Source organism: Drosophila nasuta, chromosome 3 (assembly GCF_023558535.2).
Source record: "Drosophila nasuta strain 15112-1781.00 chromosome 3, ASM2355853v1, whole genome shotgun sequence".
In the NCBI taxonomy this organism is placed as follows: Eukaryota; Metazoa; Arthropoda; class Insecta; order Diptera; family Drosophilidae; genus Drosophila; species Drosophila nasuta.
The window spans coordinates 53,441,448-53,465,097 of NC_083457.1; the positions used below are offsets into that span (position 1 = coordinate 53,441,448).

At 36.1% G+C, this 23,650-nt stretch overlaps 1 protein-coding gene across 2 annotated transcripts in view; it reads right to left on the reverse strand.

The window, feature by feature from the left end:
* Positions 1-23,650, reverse strand: part of LOC132788600 (IQ motif and SEC7 domain-containing protein 1) — a 47,919-nt gene that overhangs the window by 20,677 nt on the left and 3,592 nt on the right. The window contains exon 1 of one of the 2 annotated variants that reach the window (XM_060796091.1): positions 6,527-7,100. The exons of the other annotated variant lie outside the window; for it this stretch is intronic. Within the exon in view, the coding sequence (XP_060652074.1) occupies positions 6,527-6,594 (68 nt within the window). The 5' untranslated portion in view covers positions 6,595-7,100. Of the gene's footprint in view, positions 1-6,526; positions 7,101-23,650 lie in introns of those variants that run through there. 2 annotated transcript variants of the gene reach the window in all.

Below are 23,650 nucleotides of genomic sequence, written 5' to 3' on the forward strand. Positions count from 1 at the left end.
GTCAACAGCAGACACCACCACAGAAGCAGCAGCAGCAAAAAATGGAAATGGGCAATGATTTCTATACCCGGTACTTCGAAGGTAGGAGGGTATGATAATATTGTGTTAAGCAACAGAGAAATTTATTTATAATTCATAACCTATCAGAGATCATATCTGAACACAATGCTTCTAACAATTTTTGAATATCCTGATTTAAAATTGTGAAAAGGAATTTTGGTTTAGAAAATAAAACAGTTCCAAAAAGGTATAGTCATTATTTAAGAGAGATCATGTCTGAACACAATACTTCTAATATTTCTTCGATATTCGATATATAAATTGTGGAAAGGAATTATGGTAAATAGAATAAAATTTGCAAACAATTTTTTTAAATTCTTAACACTTCCAAAAAGATATAATGATTTAAGAGAGATCATCACTGAACACAATTTTTGGATTCGGCTTAAAAATTGTCTAAATGAATTTTAGTATATAGAAGAAAGTTTAGAAAAAATGTTTATAAATTCTCAACAATTTCATAAAGATATAATAATTTAAGAGAGGTCATTTGTGGACACAATTTTGCAATTTTTGGATATTCGATTTCAAAATTGTGGAAAGTATAGTGTGGTATACAGAATACAATTTAGAAAAAAAAAATGTATAATTTCTGAACAGTTTCAAATAGGTATAATAATTTAATCAATTTAGTCAATCTAAAACGCAATTTGATATGGGAAAATTATTGTTTTCACATAATCACATATTCTCTCAAGAATGGTTTCCCAAAAGAAAGCGTTACATTTAGATATGTAATAATGCCCAAGACATCGAGCAGAAAGGTTAAAAATTATACTGTACAGTATTTCACAGTCGAGCATGCTCGTTCCATACTTATTTTCCATTTTTGCTTGCTGCTGCTCTTTATCGTTTTCTGTGTATTTTTTTGTGCTGTGCTGTTGAAAATTATGTTAGTGGGAAATTTTTGTTGTGGTTGCCGATGAAGTACACGACAGAAAGACGGCGGACGGACAGACAGTCGGACTGACGAACGAAGCGCCGCCAAAAACTTCACTTTCACTTGCACTTCAGCAGCAGAGTCAGCGCCGCACTTCACTTCAGTTCACTTGTTTCTTCTTGGCCATGAATGAAGCATATTGTTATTGTTATTATCGTTGTTGTTGTTGTTGGTGGTGGTTGCTATTCGCTGCTTTTTGGCTGCCCACTGGCGTCGCCTTCATCAATCACAAAACAATCACGAGAGCAGCGTGCGCCGCGGGGCCAAAAAAAAAACGAAAAAAAGCAACCACAGAGGAGCAAAGCGAGGCGCAGCAATTGTGGCACGATGTGGATGTGGATGAGAAAGTGCGCCCACAAGGGTTCTATGCTCGTTAGGCTCTAAATCACGTAGCGCAGACCTAGCCCCAGCCCACCTGGCCCCCATTTCCCCCCCTCCTTCTCCACTCTATTGCCTCCTTTGGGGCATTTCTGTGTCTGCTTTCTCATCGATGTGGCGCGTTGAAATGTTCATTGGGAAAATGCATGTTTACAAGCGATTAGCAGCCTATTATTTATTTATTTATTTATGTTTATGTTTCATGCAATTGTAACTCTCAGCCAGCATCGAAAGATTGCCATTTTCGTAATGATCATCATCATCAATTCAATTGGCTAGCTTTGCATAATCTGTTCCCCACTAAATTGGACATCATTATGCGAAACTCTTTTATCTTGGTTTTTGTCTATTTTTGGTAACCTGATGCGAAGCTACTGCCTGCTTTCCACAGAAGCTAATGAACTCTTCGCTTGATAGAGAAGAAGAAGAGAGGAGTGCGGTATTTAAAAATTCACAACAACCCTTGCAATGATTTGGAAATTGTGCGAGCTGTTGAGATGTTGAGATGTCGTCATTTCGTCAGCTTCCAATTCAATGCAAATTTATACAACTGACAACGACGCAGCGACTGACGATTGCACGCTCTGTCGACAAAACAACAAAAGTACAAAACGAGAAAACCGACAACAATGCAATTGTGCCGCTATTGTGCAACTCGGAAAAGTGGTGGTAGGAAAAACCTGTAAGAACATTAAGTGCACTGTGCTGTAATTGTAGATGAACTGCGGCAAACCTCTTGCTCTAGCTCGTAGATATCTACTGTAGCGAACACAGTAGTCACTCACTACTCAAAAAGCTATTAGTAAATCACTTTTCAACTTTTAACTGCTGTCATGGGAAAATAAAACATTCATACAACTTTTTTTTCGCATCGCTTTTAGTGAAATTGTATAATAAGTAAATAACATATTACTTTATTTAAGCTCGCGTGCGCTGTAATTTCATTTAATATATAAAATTACTAAGTTGATGATCAGCAAAAATAGAATCAGTGACGAGAATAAATAGGTATTTAAAAAGTGAAATGTGGAAAATAAAAATTAACATTAAATGGAACTAATAAATCATTAATATATGATCAAATTCATTTTGAGAAAATATTCGAATAAAGAATTTTAAAAAAAAATGTACAATAAATTATCGGTATAAGATATTCAACGATTTTTATAAATTAAAAACTTTTATAAAGTAAAGTGAAATTATCGATAAGAAAAAAACAGCGTTTTACTTTTATAAAGTAAAGTGTCGAATGAAAATATATTTCAATTAGCGACTTAAAATTATTGAAAATAATGTTTTCCTCTATATTGATGGATTACAGGCATAATAAATGATCGATGTGCATCACTAACTAATTTATTTGTATACACTTTAAAATGCAGATGCAATTAATATTGAGTCACATATAGATCATTCATCCATTCAAAATTTAGTGAAATTAACCACTTGAAAATATTCAAAAGAATTGTTTACTAAATATTACAGTTGCTATTTATACCCCTTAAATGATCGATAAGCGCCATTTATCGCTCCAATTTTATATACTTGCATTAAATGCAGATTCAATGAATAATAAAGAACATACTTCATTCAAAATAAACTACTTGAAAATATTCAAAAGAATATCTTATATTATTATTTACAGCTGCTTTCATTTCACACCTCTTAAATTGATGGATTATTACAAATACATGATCGATATGTGTCATTGATCGATCTACTTTTAAATACATGTAAATACATCTTTACTCTTTTTAAATTTTAGTGTAATTAACCACTTGAAAATATTCAAAAGAATCATTTTTAAGTATTTAGGTTTCTTTCATTTCACACCCCTTAAATTGATGAATTACGTCGAACAATAAATGATCGATATGCGCCATTTATCGATCTAATTTTATATACCTGCATTAATATTAAAGAATACTTTTCATTCAAAATTAACTACTTGAAAATACATAAAAGAATCTCTTATAAATATTTCCAGCTGCTTATTACAAATACATGATCGATATGTATAATTATCGATCTTCTTTTAACTACATTTAAATAAATCTTTACTATGTTTAATATGTAGTGAAATTAAGAACTTGAAGATATTCAAAACAGTTTTTTCTAAACATTTTAGTTACGTCGAACAATAAATGATCGATATGCGCCATTTATCGATATTGCCAAAGTGCAAGTAATCGATCATTTGTGGCTTATCAACATTAAACAAGTTCTTTGTTCTGGCATTTCCTATGAACACACACACACATACAGACTCATGTATCTAGCTTTATCTAGCGTGTCATATAGCCTCTAATAATCGCATACACTGCAAATTTTTACGCCCGCTGATTACAGGGCAAAACGGCAAAGTACTTTTCGGCTAAGTTCTCGGCTTCTCTTTGCTTTGCTTTTGCTGTGCTTTGCATGCATTGTGGATGTGTCCACAGCAACAAAATCAACGGCGTTGACTGCGACTGCGACTAACTGGAACTCCAGAAATTTGGCACACAACTAGGACGACAACAGCAACAACTACAACTACAAGTAGTAACAGTAACAAGAGTGGAAGTGGCAATAACAACAGCAACAGCTACAAGAACTGGTAACTGGTCTGCAGCAACCGGCAACCGGCAGCTAAGAAAAAAAACTGAGGCAACACCTCCGCCAACCTCCTGCCAGCCGCCTCGTTACCCACACATGACGTCAGCCGGTTGGTTGGTTTGCAACTCTTCTTAACTGGTTTTTCAGTTTGTTAATTTAGATGCTTTCTTGATGCTCTTCGTCGACTTTTCGGCTGAATGTGTAAATACATTTGCGTAGGCCTACAAACCCAGAAGCCTACTAAAACCGCCCCGACGGATGCCAAAGAAATCGCAGCCCGATTTCATATTGATAAAACACCAATAAAAAAAAGCCTGACTTTCAATTAGCAAACGATGGCTAAAAGTATTCGAAGAGAGAGTGAAAAAGCTAGATCACGTGGATCAGATCATTTAGAGGCAATTAAAGGCACACTTTGAACTTGAAATTTGCATCGCGAGACAAAGACAATAAAGTCAAGTGGAATAATATATTTAAATAGCATGACTTTCGAAACAAAAGCTGGGCGCTGAAACTTCAGATACAAATAGATAAACAGATACAAAAAGAGAGAGAGAGACGGAGAGACTTGCTGAAAGATCACTTGAACCACATGTCAGATGATTAAATGCTAAATAGCAGCTACTAACTAAGTACACAATTAATGTGCTAACTTCCATTAGTTTCGTTCCGTAGATATATGCAAAATGAACTCTTTGCACTCTTTTGAAAACTCAAGGAATACACATAGTATATATTTAACTAGTTTGACTTTTGTTATAGCAACAGAAATGTGAAATCTAGTTTGGTTTTTATGTGATTTATCAACGTGATGAGTAAGTCTGGTTTAATGTCTTTGCAGTGAAGCGTGCATTTCCTTATTGGCATTAATTTTGTGATTTTATTATGGACAAATAGTGAATAACTTTTATGTCATTTATTGAGGTCTGTTTTGTAGTACTTTAGCTTTGATTATTACCAAACAAAAAAAGTGGTTATAATTATAATAATTGCCAGCTTAAGCAGAGAGAAAAAACAGTCATGGCCGTATCGCAAGACGCAAGCATAATAAAAAAAAAGATACCGACGTTTTATTAAACAAAACTGAGAGCCAACTGAATTACAGTACATATCAATTAGCTTGTTATGCAAATTGTTTAACAATAATTAAGTTCAATTTTCTGCAATTATCGAGACAAGAAATAGGGCAGCAAAAATCACAACCCTTAACCCTTAACAACCTCTAAGTACAATAAACAATTCCAGCTGCACTATGAATTAATAATCGGGGTTGCTTCTATATATCGCACACGTCTTTCGCTGTCAATTTGCCCTAAGGTTTATAGTTTATTTTTCCGCGGAAATGCTATACACCAATTAGACGAGTGTCGTAAAGAAACGAAGACTTGATAATGGTTGTCAGTCGCTGTTGTTACACTTGCATTTGACTCGAAAGACCTATTGACAGTTATGTACATATAATCACGTGTTTATCATGGAATTTTGTATGCGCGTGTCTCATCGTGGGAGTCACTGAGCGTTACGTCTGCTACTAGTACTATCTGTATCCATAGTATGTTATGTATCTATCTACAACTACGACCAAGCGAGCGAGCAGCACTTGTATCTATCGAACAAATATATGCAAATGTGCTTATGTGTGTCATGTGCTTGTAGCCAAAATGTCAGAGTTCAAGGCTTTAGTAGCTATGCTTTTTATGTAACTGTCAGCTAGCAAATGTACATGTCCAATACATATACATACACATACATATATATTTTGTTGCCACACAGTACAGAACGTGAACGTGCACGGAAAAAGGATATCAGCTTATTTTCATGCCAAAATAATCGATTTTTGTTTCCAATTGAATGGGCTTTCGAAATAATCTAAGCCTGTCACATCCGGCTGCCAGTTAACTGCTCACAAAAGGTATTTACTTAACACAATTTTTGTGACTATTTCCATCATAAAGTTGTCACAACTTTGCCGAACTCACATTCCACAGCAGCAGCAGCGGCAATAAAAAATCGTAGCATACTTTTGCGCTGCGGCGTAACTAATAATAGTGTAGCATACTTGCAGCTGTCAAGTGGGCAGGTTATAAAAGTGTTGCCTACTTTTGCGCTGAATGAAATCCAATTCAACTCGTTGAAATAGTGCATTGTGCATTGGGACTGTTGTGTGGGTGTTTTATGTGGTGGGCGTCGTCGTCGCTGCCTTTTGTTGTTATCCCCACAAGAGAGATGGAAGTTCGTGTGTGGGCCAATTGGAGGGTGGGGCCCAAACTATGTGTGGGCAGAGGGAGTTGGGGGAATAATCATAGAAACACAAACAGCAGAGATGTCATTGATTTTTGCCGCAGCTGCTGCAGCTTCGGATGGTTGTGTGTAGGCGTTTATTGCGTCACAAGCGACCTCGTCAAGGCGAACCTTGAACTGCCGGCAGCCAGACGCATTTGCGGGGGCGTCAGCTGGAGCAATTTCGTGAACGAAGGATGCCCCACAAGTGCAACGCAAGTTAAGGAAAAGAAAAGAAAAAAAAAAGGATAAGGATAAGGACTTTCCACTTACCAGTAGATCTCATTGGAGGTAATCATATTGGTGGTCTTGTAGTACTGGGCGGCCGTATAGCTGCTCATTGTGTATAGATAAATAACTTCCTTTATATACGTAGACTATATGTATTTGTGTTTTATGGGGTTTCAGTTTCGTGCTAGTTAAGGCAGACAGCGACCCTTCAGTGCAATGTGGGCAGTGTCTAATGAAACGGAATTGTTGTTGTCGTTGTTTGTTGTTTGATTATTTTTTTGGTTACTGTGGAACTAGGTTCTGATTCTTTTATGGACGGTTTACAACACTTTGGCACCAGAGCGATAGATACACGTAGTAGTCGAAATAGTAGTAGAAAAAAATCAATAGAGACGCAAGCGGGCAAAGAAAATTTCACTTCACTTTTGAGCCAATTTCGCGATTAAACTACATATATGTACTTATAGCGAGTATTTATAATCCACATATATATCTGCCATATATACTAGCAGCAATCTCATCGCATTATTAACGCCCAGCGGGGCAGAAGGAGGGCGACAAGAGACGACTACGACGACGACGACGATGGCGTTGTATTTGCCGGGGTTGGCCGCAGACAAACGAATACATACACGGCGACGGAGGTAGGCGGGGGGCGGGACGTTTGCGAAAAGTACGAAAAAACAAATACAAAAACAAAAAAACAATACAATACAATTGAAAACGGGACACCGAGAGACACTCGCGAGGATACCTTGTATCTCAACAGGGATCCCTAGACACTAGAGACACACTAGACACTAGAGAAAAAACACTAGAACACTAGAGAGCTAGCGCTAAGTGGCGCCTCTACTACATGGGATCTACAATAAGTTGATGTATATATTTATGTGAAAAATGTTGCTAGGCGGAAAAGCGTCTGGCGAAAAACTAACGTCGGCTAACTGTATGGCGAGACTGACTACAACGGGGCTGCTACGCTCAGCTCCTGAGCTACTGAGCTGGGAGCGTTACTAAAGGCGTCGACAGAGCCAAAGCGGCGTCAATTGCTCAGCAAAACTGAGAGAGAGCGACCCTCCGAGAGAGTGAAGAGAGAGTAAGAACCCTTGGCAGATGGAACAGATGTGAGTGCGGGTTGTTTTCCTATGTTCCCTCGTCTCGTCTCGGGCTGCGTCTCATTTACTTTTTGGGCCGGGTGGTTGCTTCGACTCGACTCGTGTCGTGTCCCTTTGCCAGAGACTCTTGGCAATTTGCAACTGCAGCTATGCAACACAGCAATTGCATTGCAGGACAGCTGCTGCTGTCAATTAACTGCTGCCTCCCTCTCTTTCTCTCCCTCTCTCTCTGTTGGTCGTACTGCCAACTTGCTGATTGGACCAGGCCAATAACTTCAGTTCATTCGCTTGCATTGAGTAATTGTCGCTTAAATAGTTTTATGCGCGCATTAAAAATCATTAAAACTGCAAAACGAGTCCATTAACAACAATTTGCCGAGCGCAGTCACTGAGCGAGATAGCTATAGACAAACCAGAAAGAGAGAGAGAGCGAATGAATGAGAGAGTATTGGAGCGCCAAAAGGGGGGACGCTCTCTCTCTCTCTCTCAGTCTCTGTGGCTGTTTTAGGGGTTGCTTTGGATGCCGTCGCACACATTTTGTTCACAATACCTTTGGGTTAAACGTGAGCAAAGCGAATCCGGAATGTTTGCTAAGGACGACAACAACAGCTTTGAGTGCCTGAGGAGTTCTTAAGATGCACGACGCAAGAGGGCAAGAGACTTTAGGGCAATTTATTGCCCACCCTTATTTGCCAAAATCGGGGTGAAGCCAAAAAGAGACAAAGAGAGATAGAGAGAGCAACGCTCAGAGAGCGAACCTAAGCCAAAGAGAGCGCAAACAGCGTTGCCAGCTCGAAAATTGTACACTGCAAGAAAAGTGTGCGGACTAATTGCAATCGCATTACCAGCTGAGCCAATTAACTTCACTTACTTGTCTTCCCATTTAATAAGACAAGTAATGAGTATCGTATCAATAATGTAATAATCTGGTATTATAAGAATAAATGACCCTAGAGTTGGTCAAGCAATTTCTTCAATTTACATTTTATGTATTAATTTATATTCCTATTTCATGCCAATTTATTAGTTACTCATTAGGGTTAAATTTAAATTAATGTAAATAGATTTGGTAAACCGTAGCGTCTATTTTTAAGTTTATTTCAAGCGATAACAATGTAATATTTATTTCTCATTGAATCACAGCTCAGTTGGAGCAATTCAATTAATACAGATGTTTTAGTTTATCGATAAATATGAAATTTTAATTGCGCATCTTTAACAAATGCGAATTACTGTTTTTTATTTAAATATGTATTTAAAAAAATTATTGTTAAGGCAATCTTTTCTTATATCCAGTCAATTCAATAGCTTTTAGCTTTAGGTGTTTCTTCAAAACTGAATTCTAATTACTTACTTCAACAATTCCCTTTACAAGAATTCCCTAAGAATCCCATAACTGAAATTAAATATAGCACTAAAAACATTTGACTTCACTAGTTACTAGAAAAATATCAAACACATAAAAAAAAAATAACAAATAATAACAAGAAATTTTGTTTTGTATCAAAATCCTAATTGGTTACTAATTAGGTTTTCAATCTAAATCATCACTCGCATTAAATTTCAATCAAACCATAAAAGATTATGCTCAACACTTCAGAGACTTTTCTTAACTAGACCTTTAACAAATAGTTTAGAGAATAAAATAAAACTGTCTGTTATCAGAAGATAATCCATATCTTTCTAATCCGGAGAACAAACTCTTGGCTGACATCAATAATAAATCACTTTGGCGCACAATTCCCAGGCGTTATTAGGTTCTTTTTTTATGGCTGCATCGCATGGCATCGAGTGGCGTCGAGTTGAATGTGAACAAGAGACATGTATTGAAGTAAAAACCCAGAAAAAGTGACGAATTGAAAACTTCTTTTGGGAACTCCTTTCCCTCAAACCTCAAACCTCGAACGTTGACTGCGTGCGTGCTCGAGTGTCGGCAATTGCAGTGTAGGTGGGAGTGTCAGGGGGAGGGGAGAAGTGTTGCAGTGGGGTGGTTGGTTGCTCGACTGCTGTCTGCACTTTCTATGGCCCCGTTGCATGCAATGCAACCAGCCAACAAACAACAATAAGCACTTGACGCTCACAGCGAGGTTACCCCCCAAATGAGACTTTTGCCTTCGACTTCGTCTTCGAGTTCGTCTTCGATGTCGACTTGAATAGACGAGCGCGCTTTTCAAATACTAGACGCGCGGCAATAAGCATTTAATAATCGGCAGCAGCAACAACACATCGAGGTAATTGGCAACTGCAGCAAACTGCAATTGTGAGACGACACTGCTACAACAAGAAAGAAAATAAACCTTATTCCTCTTGGCAGTTTCTTTGTGCATTTGATTGTGTGAAAAAGAGCAAAGGAAAAACACAACAACAAAGTTCAAAAGTTTGTGAATGCGCTTCTCATGGATTAATTTTTGAAACGACAAGTGGACACGTTGCACTGTGGAGAGTGTGGAGAGTGGAGACGAGTGGCAAGTGGAGTTTGGAGTGTGGGAGAGAAAGAAACATGCTCTCGGGTGCACGCCCCCCAATTGAAATGGGTCAAACGCATTAGTGGCACGACAACGACGCATCAGAAATGCAACTTTGAACTAGATAAAAATTGTTGAGTTGTATCTTTTCTCTCTGTGATGTTGTTGCTGCTCCCCTCTGAAGCTAAGACAAACAAACTGAAAGATGAGAAGCCAAAACAAACCCAAAGCTTCAAGTGTAAACAAAAGCGCAGCAGCCCCAACAACAACAACTCACAGAATTATCATCGAAATGAACTCGAAATGAAAATGGAAAATGGAAATGAAGCTGCAGACCAACTTCGAGTAGGCAAATTGTGTGTGTGTGTCTGGCTGAAAAAAGCAAAAGAATTTTCCATATCCAGCTGCCAAGAAGATGACAAGTTATTAGCTAGGTGCAGTCCTTAAACTGAATGTAACTGCAAATTTAGCACTCGCTGCTCATGGCAGCTAATTATGATAAATAAATAATCAAGAATTGCATTCCTAAGAAGCAGTCGACTCTCTCTCTCTCTGTAGAGTGAGGAAAATGGGAAAAAGGGAGATGTCTGTCTCTTTGTCTGTCTGTCTGTCAGTCAGCGAGCAAAATTTGTATAAATGGAGCAGCTGCCAACCATGCCAATCTCCCTTCTCTGTCTCTCCCTCAGCCTCTGTCTCTCTGTGTCGTTCTTTGTCAACTGTGTAAAAGTCAGCAAACGCTAAAGAGCACACCAGGAGGGAGCTGCGCATATTCAGAGGGAAGGGGGAGGCTGCAGTGGGGCATGCAACTTCAGTGCACTTCATGTTGCAGTTTGGGGTGGAGGCGCCTCAAAACACGGTCTTTGACACATTATAAAATCGCATGGCGACGTCATTAAGGACTATTAAATGCTCTACATTAACTGCAAATTAAATTCAGATTACAAAATAATGAGAACTTAATATTCCACCTAATTATAGTTAAGAATATGTTAAATAAGTTTGATTCTTATTCATTTATTATTTAAATTCAGATTACAAAATAATGAGAACTTAATATGCTAGCTAATTATAGTAGTTCAGAATATGTTAAATCAGTTTTAGTTTTATTCATTTGTTATTAGAATATGTTAAATCAGTTTGATTCTTATTCATTTTTTATTTAAACTTAGATTACAAAATAATTGTATCTTAATATTCGAGCTAATTATAGTTGAGAATATGTTAAATCAGTTTTAGTTATATTCATTTGTTATTAGAATATGTTAAATCAGTTTGATTCTTATTCTTTTTTTACTTAAATTCAGATTTCGACATAATAGCAACTTAATATTCCAGCTAATTATAGCTTAGAATATGGGAAATAAGTTTTATTCTTATTCATTTATTATTTAAATTCACATTACGAAATAATGAGAACTTAATATTCGAGCTAATTTTGTTGAGAATATGTTAAATTAGATGAATTTTTATTATTTTTTATTATTTAAATTCAGATTACAAAATAATTGCAACCTAATATTCCAGCTAATTATAGTTGAGAATATGTTAAATCAGTTTGATTCTTATTCATTTATTATTTAAATTCAGATTACAAAATAATTCCAACTGCTAGCTAATTATAGTTAAGAATATGTTAAATCAGTTTAATTCTTATACTTTTTTGAGCATGTTATTAATCAAGCACTTTTTTACGTGCACAACTCGAGTTTAATTAGATTATCTTTCTACTTTACTATCTTTTCAATTTCTTGCACTTGTCCGAGTAATAATGATTAGCCAGTTGGGTGTGGAAATGAGTGTTTCGTTTATTAGATAGCTGCGTTATTTGCACTTGAACTTATCAATTTCAATTGCTTTTTTTGTTGTTGTAGAAAACTGAGCACAAAGCAAAGGAGATTGCGTTAGAATTGCCATGAAAGTATGACAATGGCAGAAGTGGAACTTGTTGATTTGTTTTCAAACTTTGATAGTTTTGTCGGTGAAACTTCATTGAAGAGATAATTGTTGGCTGCTAAATCGGATTTTCCTACTTCAAATTTATGAAATTAATCTTTAACTAGAACTTTGAAGTTTAGTTTGCCATGAACTATAAAAATATTGTAGATATTGATATAAGATATTGATAGACTTGAAGTATAAAAATATTGTAGATATTGATATAAGATATTGACAACTTATCTAAGACACGAACATGTTGAGCTTGTTAATTCTGAAGCTTGATATGTTGCCATCGAGTAGATAATTTCAAACTCTTGTATCTTAATTATGTGCATAGATTGTCAACTCATTAGAAATATAAAATATTCCAGAACTTGTTGATTCCTTACTATAGTAATGGCTTCGATCTTTCCTTACTTTAGTATTGGCTTCTATGATCTTAACTTACTTTAGTATTGCCTTCTATGATCTTTCTTAAATCATTTAGTACACAGAGAGAGAAAAATCTATATTGATGTCTTGATTTAAGATTCTTTCGATCTTCAAAATAAAACTATCTTGAAATCAAGTTTTTAGGTTGAAAAAATATAAAATCAAGATTTGTATGCTGAATATGCGTTTTAAATTTAAAAATATATCTTATTTTAAGATTGAAATCTATAATCAAAAATGTTTTATTCTATGTTGAAAAGAAGATATAGATTATTAATTGTTGAATAGTATTTGTGGCTAGTCAACTCAATATCTGTTAAGCTGGAATTAAGTTTGCTGAACTCGAAAGTTGATTATGAAACGGTCTAAGTAATGAATAAATTTGAATTGAATGTTGATTTCTAAACAACCTTAGTAATGAATAAAGTTAAGTTAAATTTGAGTTGATTACAAAACGATCTAAGTATTAAATATTCCTAAAAGTTAAAGTTTAGTTACTAAAATTGGTTGTACATATTTCAGAATATCAGACAGTTCTCCCAACTCAAAACTGAAGCTATTTTGCAGCTCTCAAGCTGCATCTCAAAGTGAAGATGCTTCAGTCAGGAGTTCAACAGACGCTGCACAAGAACAAAGAGGAGAAAAACGCATTGAAAGAAGTGCCATTGGGCCGAGCGTTGTTCCACTGGGAAAGATGCATGCAAAACGCCTCCGCCACCGCCCCCGCGTCTACAGTCTGCACTCCCTTTACGCTGCAGTTAGAGCCCTCAAGAGAGGCCCTGCAGCGAAAGAAGAGGAGAGGAGAGAGGAAGGTAGGGAAGTTGAAGTGAGCGCCACAGGACGATGACGTTTCGTTAGGCGTAGGAAAAGTGTGCTGAGATTTTGTTTTTGCTGCATATTTGCGAAAAATTGCAAGCGACTTTTCTAGAGAATGAGAATGAGAGAAATGAAATGGGCACAACAGCCATAACTAAACATACACACACTTGCCTACACTGTCGGAGGCGGTTTTGGTTGCATCAACGCGTCATCCCCAATGTGTCATTGTGTGTGTGCCCTCGTGAGTGTTTCCACTGTAGTATATATTTTTCATCTTCTTCTCTGTTGCTGCTATTTTTTTTTTTTTTGGGTGCGTTGTATGTGGTGGAATGAATACTTTTACAGTTTGTTAAACTCTATTTTTAGAGCGTTTGCGACGCGGCGGCCACAAGGAAAAATCTGCGTTGCCGTTGCCTTGATGTTGTTTTTGGACCGTGTATATTTACATATATATATAGGTGTATGTGTGTGTGGGGGCGCTTGTTGGCTTAGTTATTGGAGAGTCTGTTGCATGTTTTGTTAATATGACAAACACGAATTGAGACTTTAAAAACATTTCGGGAATCAAGCGATTGCTTCAATTTGTCACGTCTAGACTGGAGTTAGGGGGTGGAGGAGGGAGGAGGGAAGTAGGTAGGAGACGAAGCTGTGTTAATTGGGTAGCGTAATTAAAATAGAGCGAGACAGCAAAGAGTAAAGGTGTGTGTGTGTGTGTTGGGGGTGCTGTAGACGCAATTAACGTTAACTTAATTTTCATGAAAGTGCCAATGAATGTGGCATGCAACAAGCATGTGCAAAGACTCGCTTGCTCCTCTAGCTGTGGGTGATGTCTGTCAGGTTTGTGAATCGATATAAACGTTTAGTTTGTGTTTGTTTGTCTTCCCACGGCAACACGTTGAACTCAATCATCGTGTTGATGTGATGCCCAGGTCTGCTCTCAATGCTGCTGCTGCAGCTATGATGATGATTTCTATACCGCAAAACCAAGTCGACACTGCAGTGTAATATCAGTGTAAAATCACAAGTCCGGCAGGCAGGCAGGCAAAAAACAACAAGAAAGTTACAGTCGAGTGTACTCGACTGTGAAATACCAGCTACCCATTTTAAATAAAAGAAATATATTTTGCGGTATTTTTCTCAAAATATACCGAATATACTGCAAACATACTAAAAATATACCAAATGGTATATTTGTTATATCGATATAGTACCAGATTAAAACAAGTAAGAAAGTTACAGTCGAGTGTGCTCGACTGTGAAATACCCGCTACCCATTTTTAATAAAGGCAAAATATTGCGGTATCATTTTCAAAATATACCGTAAATACTAAAAAAATACTAAAAATATACCAAATGGTATGTTTGGTATATCGATATAGTACACCATTCAAAATATACCATAAACGGCTCAATATACCAGATTGTCGGCCAAAGCAACTCAGACCCCTAGTAAGTAGGCGTTTTTGCCCATACAAAAGTATTTCTTAAATAACTTCCACAATTTTTATCTGATCGCAAACAAATTTTCAGGAATCATAACTACTATAGTTACTATTGAATATACCAAAATTCGCTTGTTATTCGATTTTTTTGATTTGCGGGGGCGGAAGTGGGCATGGCAAAAATTTGAAACAAACTTGATCTGCGTGCAAACATAACAAATGCTGTCGAAAAAAAATTATAGCTCTATCTCTTATAGTCTCTGAGATCCAGTGTTTCATACGGACGGACGGACAGACGGACATGGCTATATCGTCTCGTCTGTTGACGCTGATCAAGAATATGTATACTTTATAGGGTCGGAGATGCCTCGTTCTACCTGTTACATACATTTCCTGCCGGCACAAAGTTATAATACCCTTCTACCCTATGGGTAGCGGGTATAACAACAACTCAACTCACAGCTCGGTTCAACTCTCTAAACAGCCAACTATGTTACACCAAAGAGAGTCATAATACGAGCAACTAAGTAGAAACAACATTTGCAACTGCAATAACAACACAACTAACAATAACAACAACAATTGCAGTAACTACAAAGGCTACAAAATAGTCAGTAACTAGAAATCACACACAAGTAAAAATCTCTGCTCGAAGTTTGAATGCACTCAATGTTTGTAATCCGGGGCAACAACAAGCTGGGTTTCAATTTCCAGATTACGCCTGTTAAATCAACTTTGAAAATAGAAATTGTTGATTCACATGGAAAATGCATTTATTGATTGCGACTTCGTTTCAAGTGTGTGTTTGTGTTTGTAAACATGTGAATACTTTGGAAATGCGTCTGCCTCAATCAAAGAGTGAATGGCCATGAATATTAACAAGTAAATAATGATCGATAACACGCCTCGAGAGTGTTTGATTATTATGCTCAAATATATTTTATTGACTATGACAACTTATGGTTATAGAAAGCGATTTCAATAAAGTAAAATAGTTTATTTTTATTTGTGGTGGCTATTAATGTTTGAAAATGTCGTGATGACAATAATTTATGAATTTATATGATCGAAAGTTGAACCAGAAGTAAAGTGATAATTATAAATGCAAGAAGGGGGAATGCAAGAAAAATTCTCTTTTGAAATACCTTAATTTAATAAAGATAAGTAGTCCAATTCAAATTTCTATTCGTGCAAAAACGAAAATAAAAATAAGAGTAATTTTATTTTCCTTAGAATCAAAACAATGCGGTATTATCATTTAAGCATACCAAATTAAAATACCAAAAATACTGAAATATACTGAAACATGTATTTGGTATATTGATTTAAAAACTGCTGTCCCGAAAAAATTCTAGCTTAATTTCTTACAGACAGACAGGCGAATAGCGGGTATAAAATGCTGAAAAAATACTGAAACATACCGAAATGTATATTCGGTATATTTTTTTAAAAGTGCTGCCCCGAGAAAATATAGCTCAATATCTTATATAGACAGACGGATAGCAGGTATAAAATACTGAAACATACAAAAATATATAATTGGTATATTTATTTAAAAAGTGATGTTCCAAAAGAATTATAGCTCAGTTTCTTGTAAAACTTTAGAAAGTTACAATGCAACGATCTGCAATTAATGCAGTTGAGAAGTATGCTGAATCTTTGCTTTTTAGAAATAGAAATTGAGAATGAATTGTATTCGAATTTCTCGTTAATATATAATTATACTATATAATTTTGCTATAGAATATTTAAATTACAATGTAACCAAATAAGCTAAAGACTTACAAGTATTCTATTCACAACATATAATATAGATTGATACTCTTCAAATAAATTGCACACTCAGGTTGCTTACTAAATTATTTCTATAAATTAATAGCTACAAACTGCAGCAGACTAAATATATAGATTAGAGACGCAACCTAGTATTTTGCTTCCCATAGAATTCAAAGAATAGAATTTGCTTGTGATTATGATTTAATGGGTGACAAAAGGCACGAGTCGTGAACATACTCTTAATTTTACTCTCCACTGTAGACAGATCTGATCAACTACAAAACAACAGATAAAGGGCAGTTTATTCATCTTTCAATGTTAAACAATATCCAAAACGTAATTAAATTATCAGCATTACTTCAATTACGCTTCCCCTTATTAAAAATTCAGCATGCTCGTCTCGCTTATTAGAGTATAATTCAACAACTGGTTGTCAGCACTGGGCAGCGACACCAAGTGACCAACGAGGGGGGAGAGGGGGCGCAGGGAAACGCACTGAGAGTGAGAGGAAGACAGAGAGATGAGATGAGAGAAGAGGGAGACAGAAGGGAGGGAGGCTATATGACGACGCTGCTGACAATCGATTAATGGGCCACGTAAATGGCTATCTTCTGGTTGGTTGCTTAGTTGGTTGGTTGGTCGACTGGTTGCTCGTGGTTTTTCTTGGCTAGCTGGTCAGCTTGGTGTTGACCAAGTTGGAGTGCTTGGGTCAGAGCGTTAACTGACTTCGCTTTCAATTTGCATGTTTTTCAGTTTTCGTTTCGATTCACGTTTTGTCGTTTTCGATTTCGCTTTTTATTTGTAATTTGGTTGAATGAATGAAATAAACATAAACACGGCATTAATACACAAAATACGAGTCGATCGATTGAGTGTGTGTTGTTGGTAATACATATAAATTTTATATTCATATTCGTATGTATTTATTGTGGGCGTTTTTGCTGAATGCGTCTCAAGCGGCGCCGTTGCGACGACGCTGACGACGGTCACCAATCACTTGGCGACTGCGCACAGCACGAGCACAGAGAGGGGGGGGGAAGAGGGGGAGACGCGTTGCCGCTGGCTGCGTCCGTTGACGTTGGCGAGTTGAGGTTGCACAGAGAGAGAGAGCTAAGGTCAAGCCCCAAGAGCTGCCGCTGATGAGTGATGAGCGGCGGTGGCAAGTTGTATTTGTCGCCCAAAAAAAAAATAAAAAATAAACCTAAAAATATAAATCGCAAAGCGCCCACACACACACACGCACACACACTCGCACAGCTGTTGAATTGACGTGCTTTTAATTTTCGAAAAATTAAATTTGAATATGCGGGGGAACTCGAAGGCAGAGACGGAGGAAGCTGCTGTTGCTGCTGATGTCGCTGCACTCAAAAACCGATAAAGTGTCTAAGGGGGGAAACAAAGAGAGAGAAGGGGGGCAAAGCTGTATGAGTATGAGTATGAGTGTGTATGTGTGTGGAAATTAAGCAACGACGCATTTTCTTGGAACCAGACGCAATTGGGGCGTGCTGCTGCATGGGGCATGAGGCAAGAGGCAAGCAGCGAGTGGCAAGCAGCTTGAGGCGTGGTGCGTGGCCAATCGGGGGGTCAGCTGTAAGCTGAAGGAAGTACGCACTCATAGCCCTGAGGGGAAGATGGCGCATTGAATTTGGGTCAATGTACAAAAGACAAGAAGAGCCCAACAACCAACAACCAACCAAAAAAAAAAATGAAAATCAAATGCCCAAAAACAAAAGCACATATATTTTTCATTCTCTCATTTTTCTTCGTTTTTCATTCTTGTCGTTTTTTAATGTTTTTATAATTTTTACAAAACAGAAGAAGAAAATAAACACACATTGCATCTTTTTAATTGCTGTTTTGAAAGAAATTTTTGCTCGATTTTTATGCTGCGCAGTCGTTAATTGATTGACGACTTCGAGACTTCTTCCAGAGACACGCGCCCTCAACAGTTGACCCCAAATTGAAGAATGTCGGAAATTCCGGCAAGGAAAAGCTGCCACAAAGTAAATGCTGCAGCTGCTGAGCATTGCAAAAGCCCTAGAACGGAAGTGGCTGTCACTTTACATTCCTTGAGATTTTCCACAATCCATTCCATAGCCATAGCTCACAGCTAAACTATATAGATGGAGCGATTACAGATAATGCCATTTGCAACCGTCTTTAGTCAGCTTCCGCTTTAAGAACATCACATTGTAATATGACAAAAGAAGAGACACTTTTTTTTATCTTATCCGACGAGGAAAACATATTGTGGAAGGTGTTGCTCAAGTCAGACAATCAGAAATATACGACAGACTCTTACATCTTTATGACATGTGCAGCTTAGGGAGATTATAGAAGACATTGAGATAAGAATGCAAATGAAACTGAAACTGAAGACTTCGTGGAAAATGATTAATGTAAATTAATCTAAAGATAGAACTTATCTTTACATGTAACTTTATGAGTTAAGCTACTATGATTAAGAATGAAAACATTGATGATGATTTCAAAAGAGTTTAAAAGATTTGTCATCATCAGATGTGGTTTACATCAGATTCTATCCTATCCTATATTTCTCTAACATATGTAATCCAATCCTATTTTATCCTATCCTACCCTATACTAACCTAACCTGTGCGAACCTTTGCTATCCTATGCTGTCCTATCCTGTTTTATCCTATCCTATCGCATCATGTCTTATTCTATCCTATCCTATCATATCCTATCCTACCCTGTCCTATCCTATCTTATGCTGTCCTATCGTATCCTATCCAATCATATTAGGAAAAAAACATAGATGATGATTTTGAAATAGTTTGAAAGGGTTGCCGTCATAAGATGATCATATTCGTATCCTATCCTATACCTACCTAACCTAAGCTATCCTATTCTACCTTATACTAACTAGGTTAGTATCTTATCCTATTCTATCCCATCTTATGCTGTCCTATTCTATCCTATCTTCCCTACAGTAATCCTATCCTATCCTATCCTATCCTATCTTATCCTATCCTATCCTATCTTATCTTATCTTATCGTATCGTATCGTATCGTATCGTATCGTATCATATCGTATCCTATCCTATCATATCCTATCCTATCCTATCCTATCTTATCCTTTCCTATTTTATCCTATCCCACCCTATAATAACCCTATCCTATTCTATTCTGTCCTATTCTACAAAACATTGTGTATAGAGCTTTTCTGTAAGTTTCTTTTAACTGTTTTATATGCAAGTCTTGTTTAAACCGTTTTGTTTTTATATAGTTAATTTAACAACATACTGCACCGATGATTTCTCTTCGCAAAACTGCCAAATAAACAATTCACAAGTCAGCTTCAAATACGAACTTCCTAATATCAGGGTTAAGGTTAAACCTCAGTCGAAATTTGGCAACAAAAATCTGCCCAAAACTAGAACAATAGGCTTAGTTAGCTCATTATGAGCTGCTGTAACTGCTGACCATAACTAGAGACGTATTCGAGTAGCGTGTCTTCTTCTTCGTTAGTTCTCTCCATAATGAAATAAAAGCAAAAAGCGAATCCCACATTGTGAATTTTGCCATTTTTGGGTCAATCATGGCGCAGGCGCGACCAGAATGAAATACGGAATCGGAATTGGAATTGGAATTGTACCAAAGTTGTGATGATCGTGAACCGTGTTTCTGAGTGTGTGTTATGGCCAAGTTAGGCGAGTTGTGTTGTCCACGAGCTTGTCAAGCAGCAGACAGAAACAGCAACAATAACAGCAACAAATGCTGCACGAATCGGAAGTTGGTTGTAGGAGACGATAACGAGCCGCATTCCCAGTTTCAGTTTAAGTCGCAGTCTCAGTCCCAGTCCCAGTTACTGTTACAAGTTGAGTTACAGTTCAATTTACATGGCCATCAATCATCGTCAAAGCCGCCGAAGCTCAAGCAACACACAGAAAATGCAAAATGTCTCCCGCAAATTGATTACATTGTGCCTTTTTTTTGTTGTGCACAGTCAAAACTAATCCACAAAGACTTAAGACTTAAGCTGACTGCTTGCAAAGTGTTTTCATATTTATTTTTTGCAAGTGAAATTCGCATGTGAAGCGAAGGCCCCGAGCACAGCAATAACAACCGCAATAGCTTGAGACGCCAGTGGCATTGTTTATTAAACATTTCAAAATGATATAGACAAGTGATTTTAATTATTATTCTTTTACCACTGCTGCTGTTTGGTTGCTCGATGATCTCATTTTTCAATTGAAAAACTGTTTTTTTTTTTGTATTTCGGGCAGCTCATGAGAAAAGTGTTTTATATTTTGTTTATTGCATGCGTAATAAATAATTATCTGTATGTTTACGAGTTCGTATTGTTGTCTAGTCAAACAGAAAGAGGGAGGACTGAGGGGGAGTGACTCCACTTGGCTCCCACAGACTAAACTCGCTGTCTGTCTCGAGTGTTCAGCGCTTAGATCAGCACTGTTCCGCTCTCCCCCTTCTCTATGCTACCCTCAACTCTTACAGTGCATGTCCATTTAGCATAACTTTTAATTAAAAGCCAACAGCAACAGCAACGACCACGAGAAGAAACAACATTTGCTGCACGCATGTTTTAAAATTAGGTGCCACAACGTCGACGCCCAACAAACAAATGTTGCATGCAAATGAAGAAAAAAAGCCAACAAAATTATAAGTATAAGCTAACCACTAAATTTAACAAGATACTTAGCATTGCGAAGCGCAGATTATATCACCGACACCGACCATAAAATACACTTTTACTAATGAAAAAGAAATACATCTAAGTCTAGATAATAAAAGAATACAAATCTAGAACATCAAATCTTTTACTCTAGCAAACTGTTAACAAAGTATTCATAAAATTATGAAAAACATTTTTCCGAGTCATTTAAATATAGAAAAACAAATTAAGAGAAATAAAGTATTGAAGAGATTTACAAACCAATAAAATATGTCATGGGTTGAACGAATAAATAAAATGTGTTTCATTGCTCAGATATTTCAAACAGAAATAGCTTCTAGAAATATTTTTGTTATTCCCCCAAACGTTATTAATATAGTGCAATCATTTCAGCTACTTAAATTATTAAAAATTTTCCCAGAAATAATATTCAAATTTATAAATATTTCTCTAGAATTGTTAAACTTTTAGAAAATGATTTCTGTGTATTACAGAGAAAACTTTCGATATTGTTGTGTATAAACATTTTTCAATAGTTAATCACTAAATTTCTAGAATATGGATAAATATTTCTGTTTATCAGAAACTAGCTTTCAAATCTTAAAAAATTTTAATTTTGTTATATTAAATATCTATAAATATTTGTTCCCCATTTCTAATTTCTATAAAAAATAAAATTTCCTTGATTAAATCCTAATAAAAAAAACAAGAAAGCCTCAAAAAATTTGAATATAAATATCTATGAATATCTTTCCTAATTCCTAACTTCTAATACAAAAACAAGAAAGCATCAATAATTTTGATAATAAAAATCAATATTTTTTCCATAGTTTCGAACTTCTATGAAAATGGAAATTTGTTTGACTATATCCTAATGAAAAAAAAAAGAAAATTAACCTAACAATTTGATTTTATAATTATGTATATCTACAAATATTTTTCCTAATTCCTAACTTCTATAAAATGGATAATTTCTTTAACTACATACAAAGCAAAATCAAGAAAAAATAATCCTTTAAAAACTTGATTTTATGATGATACAAATCTTGAAATATTTTTCCTAATTCCTAAGTTTAATAAAAAGGGAACATTTCTATTAAAAAAATAAATTAACCTCAACAAATTTGATTTAATAATAATAAATATCTATAAATATCTTTACTGATTTACAATTTCTATAAATTGGGAAATTTTTTTTAACAATATCCTAATAGAAAAATTAGAAAAATGCAGCTCTAAAAATTTGACTTTATAACAATTAAGTATCTTTACTTTATTCTAAATTCCACACTCTATAAATGGGGCGGCAATGTGCAAATACTTATCTAATAATTGCTCATGTGTGGAATCTATTCTTTCCTTATTGCGTCATGCATAGCAATTGACATTATTTCTATGGAACACACAAGATAAGTCTTATATATGTTTAGGTTTAAGTGTGTATCAAGCATACAAGCACATTTATCTTTTATTTGCTTTGAATTTACCACGCAGCTCTCCTATCTGCAGTATTATGTGACTGATCTACATATTCACCTTTCGCCAAGTTCTTTGACCAAGTTATTGACTTCCCAATAATTCTTGTTCTCTCTCTCTCTCTCTGTCTCTTTGTCTACCTATTCTGTATCTTTAACTGTTAAATAGTAGTTTTGGCACAGTGTTCACTCATTAAGTGGTACGAAAACCGTTGCTCATCCCTTTGTTTAACATGCTATCATTCATTTATTCCCCTTCTCTTTCATTCGGATATGTCCATCTCTGTCACTCGCGATGAGCAGCTTAAAAGGGGCGTATGAAATTAATAGACTCTCCAACTTGCTTAATTATCGCACTCGACAGACAATTTTAAAATGGGCAAATGTTTTTCTTTTTTTGTTTGTCGACTTTTTTTAGTTTTTTTTTTTACAGCCATTTCCATCCGGAGTTGTTTTGGCCGGCAGGCTGAGCTTAGCTTTATTAGATGATGATAACTTGGCTAATGAGTTGTTCAACTGACAGCAGCAGCACTAGGCGAAAAGCCAACGACATTGTGAATTGTGTTGGCTGACCAAAAGCAGCAGAGCAAACAACACCACAGCAACAACAACAACCACAACAGCAACAAGTAAGAAAGCTACAGTCGAGTGTACTCGACTGTGAGATACCCGCTACCCATTTTGAATAAAAGAAATATATTTTGCGGTATTTTTTTTAAATATACCGACTATACTGCAAAAATACTAAAAATATACCAAATGGTATATTTGGTATATCGATATGGTACCGCATTCAAAATATACAATAGAAGGCACAATATACCAGATTGTCAGCCAAAGCATCTAAGACCCCTAGTAAGTAGGCGTTTTTGCCCATACAAAAGTATTTCTTTAATAACTTCCACAATTTTTATCTGATCGCAACCAAATCAGGAATTATAACTACTATAGTTATTATTGCATATACCAAAATTCGCAACTCTAGCTTTAAAATTAAGCTTGTTATTCGATTTTTTTGATTTGTGGGGGCGGTAGTGGGCGTGGCAA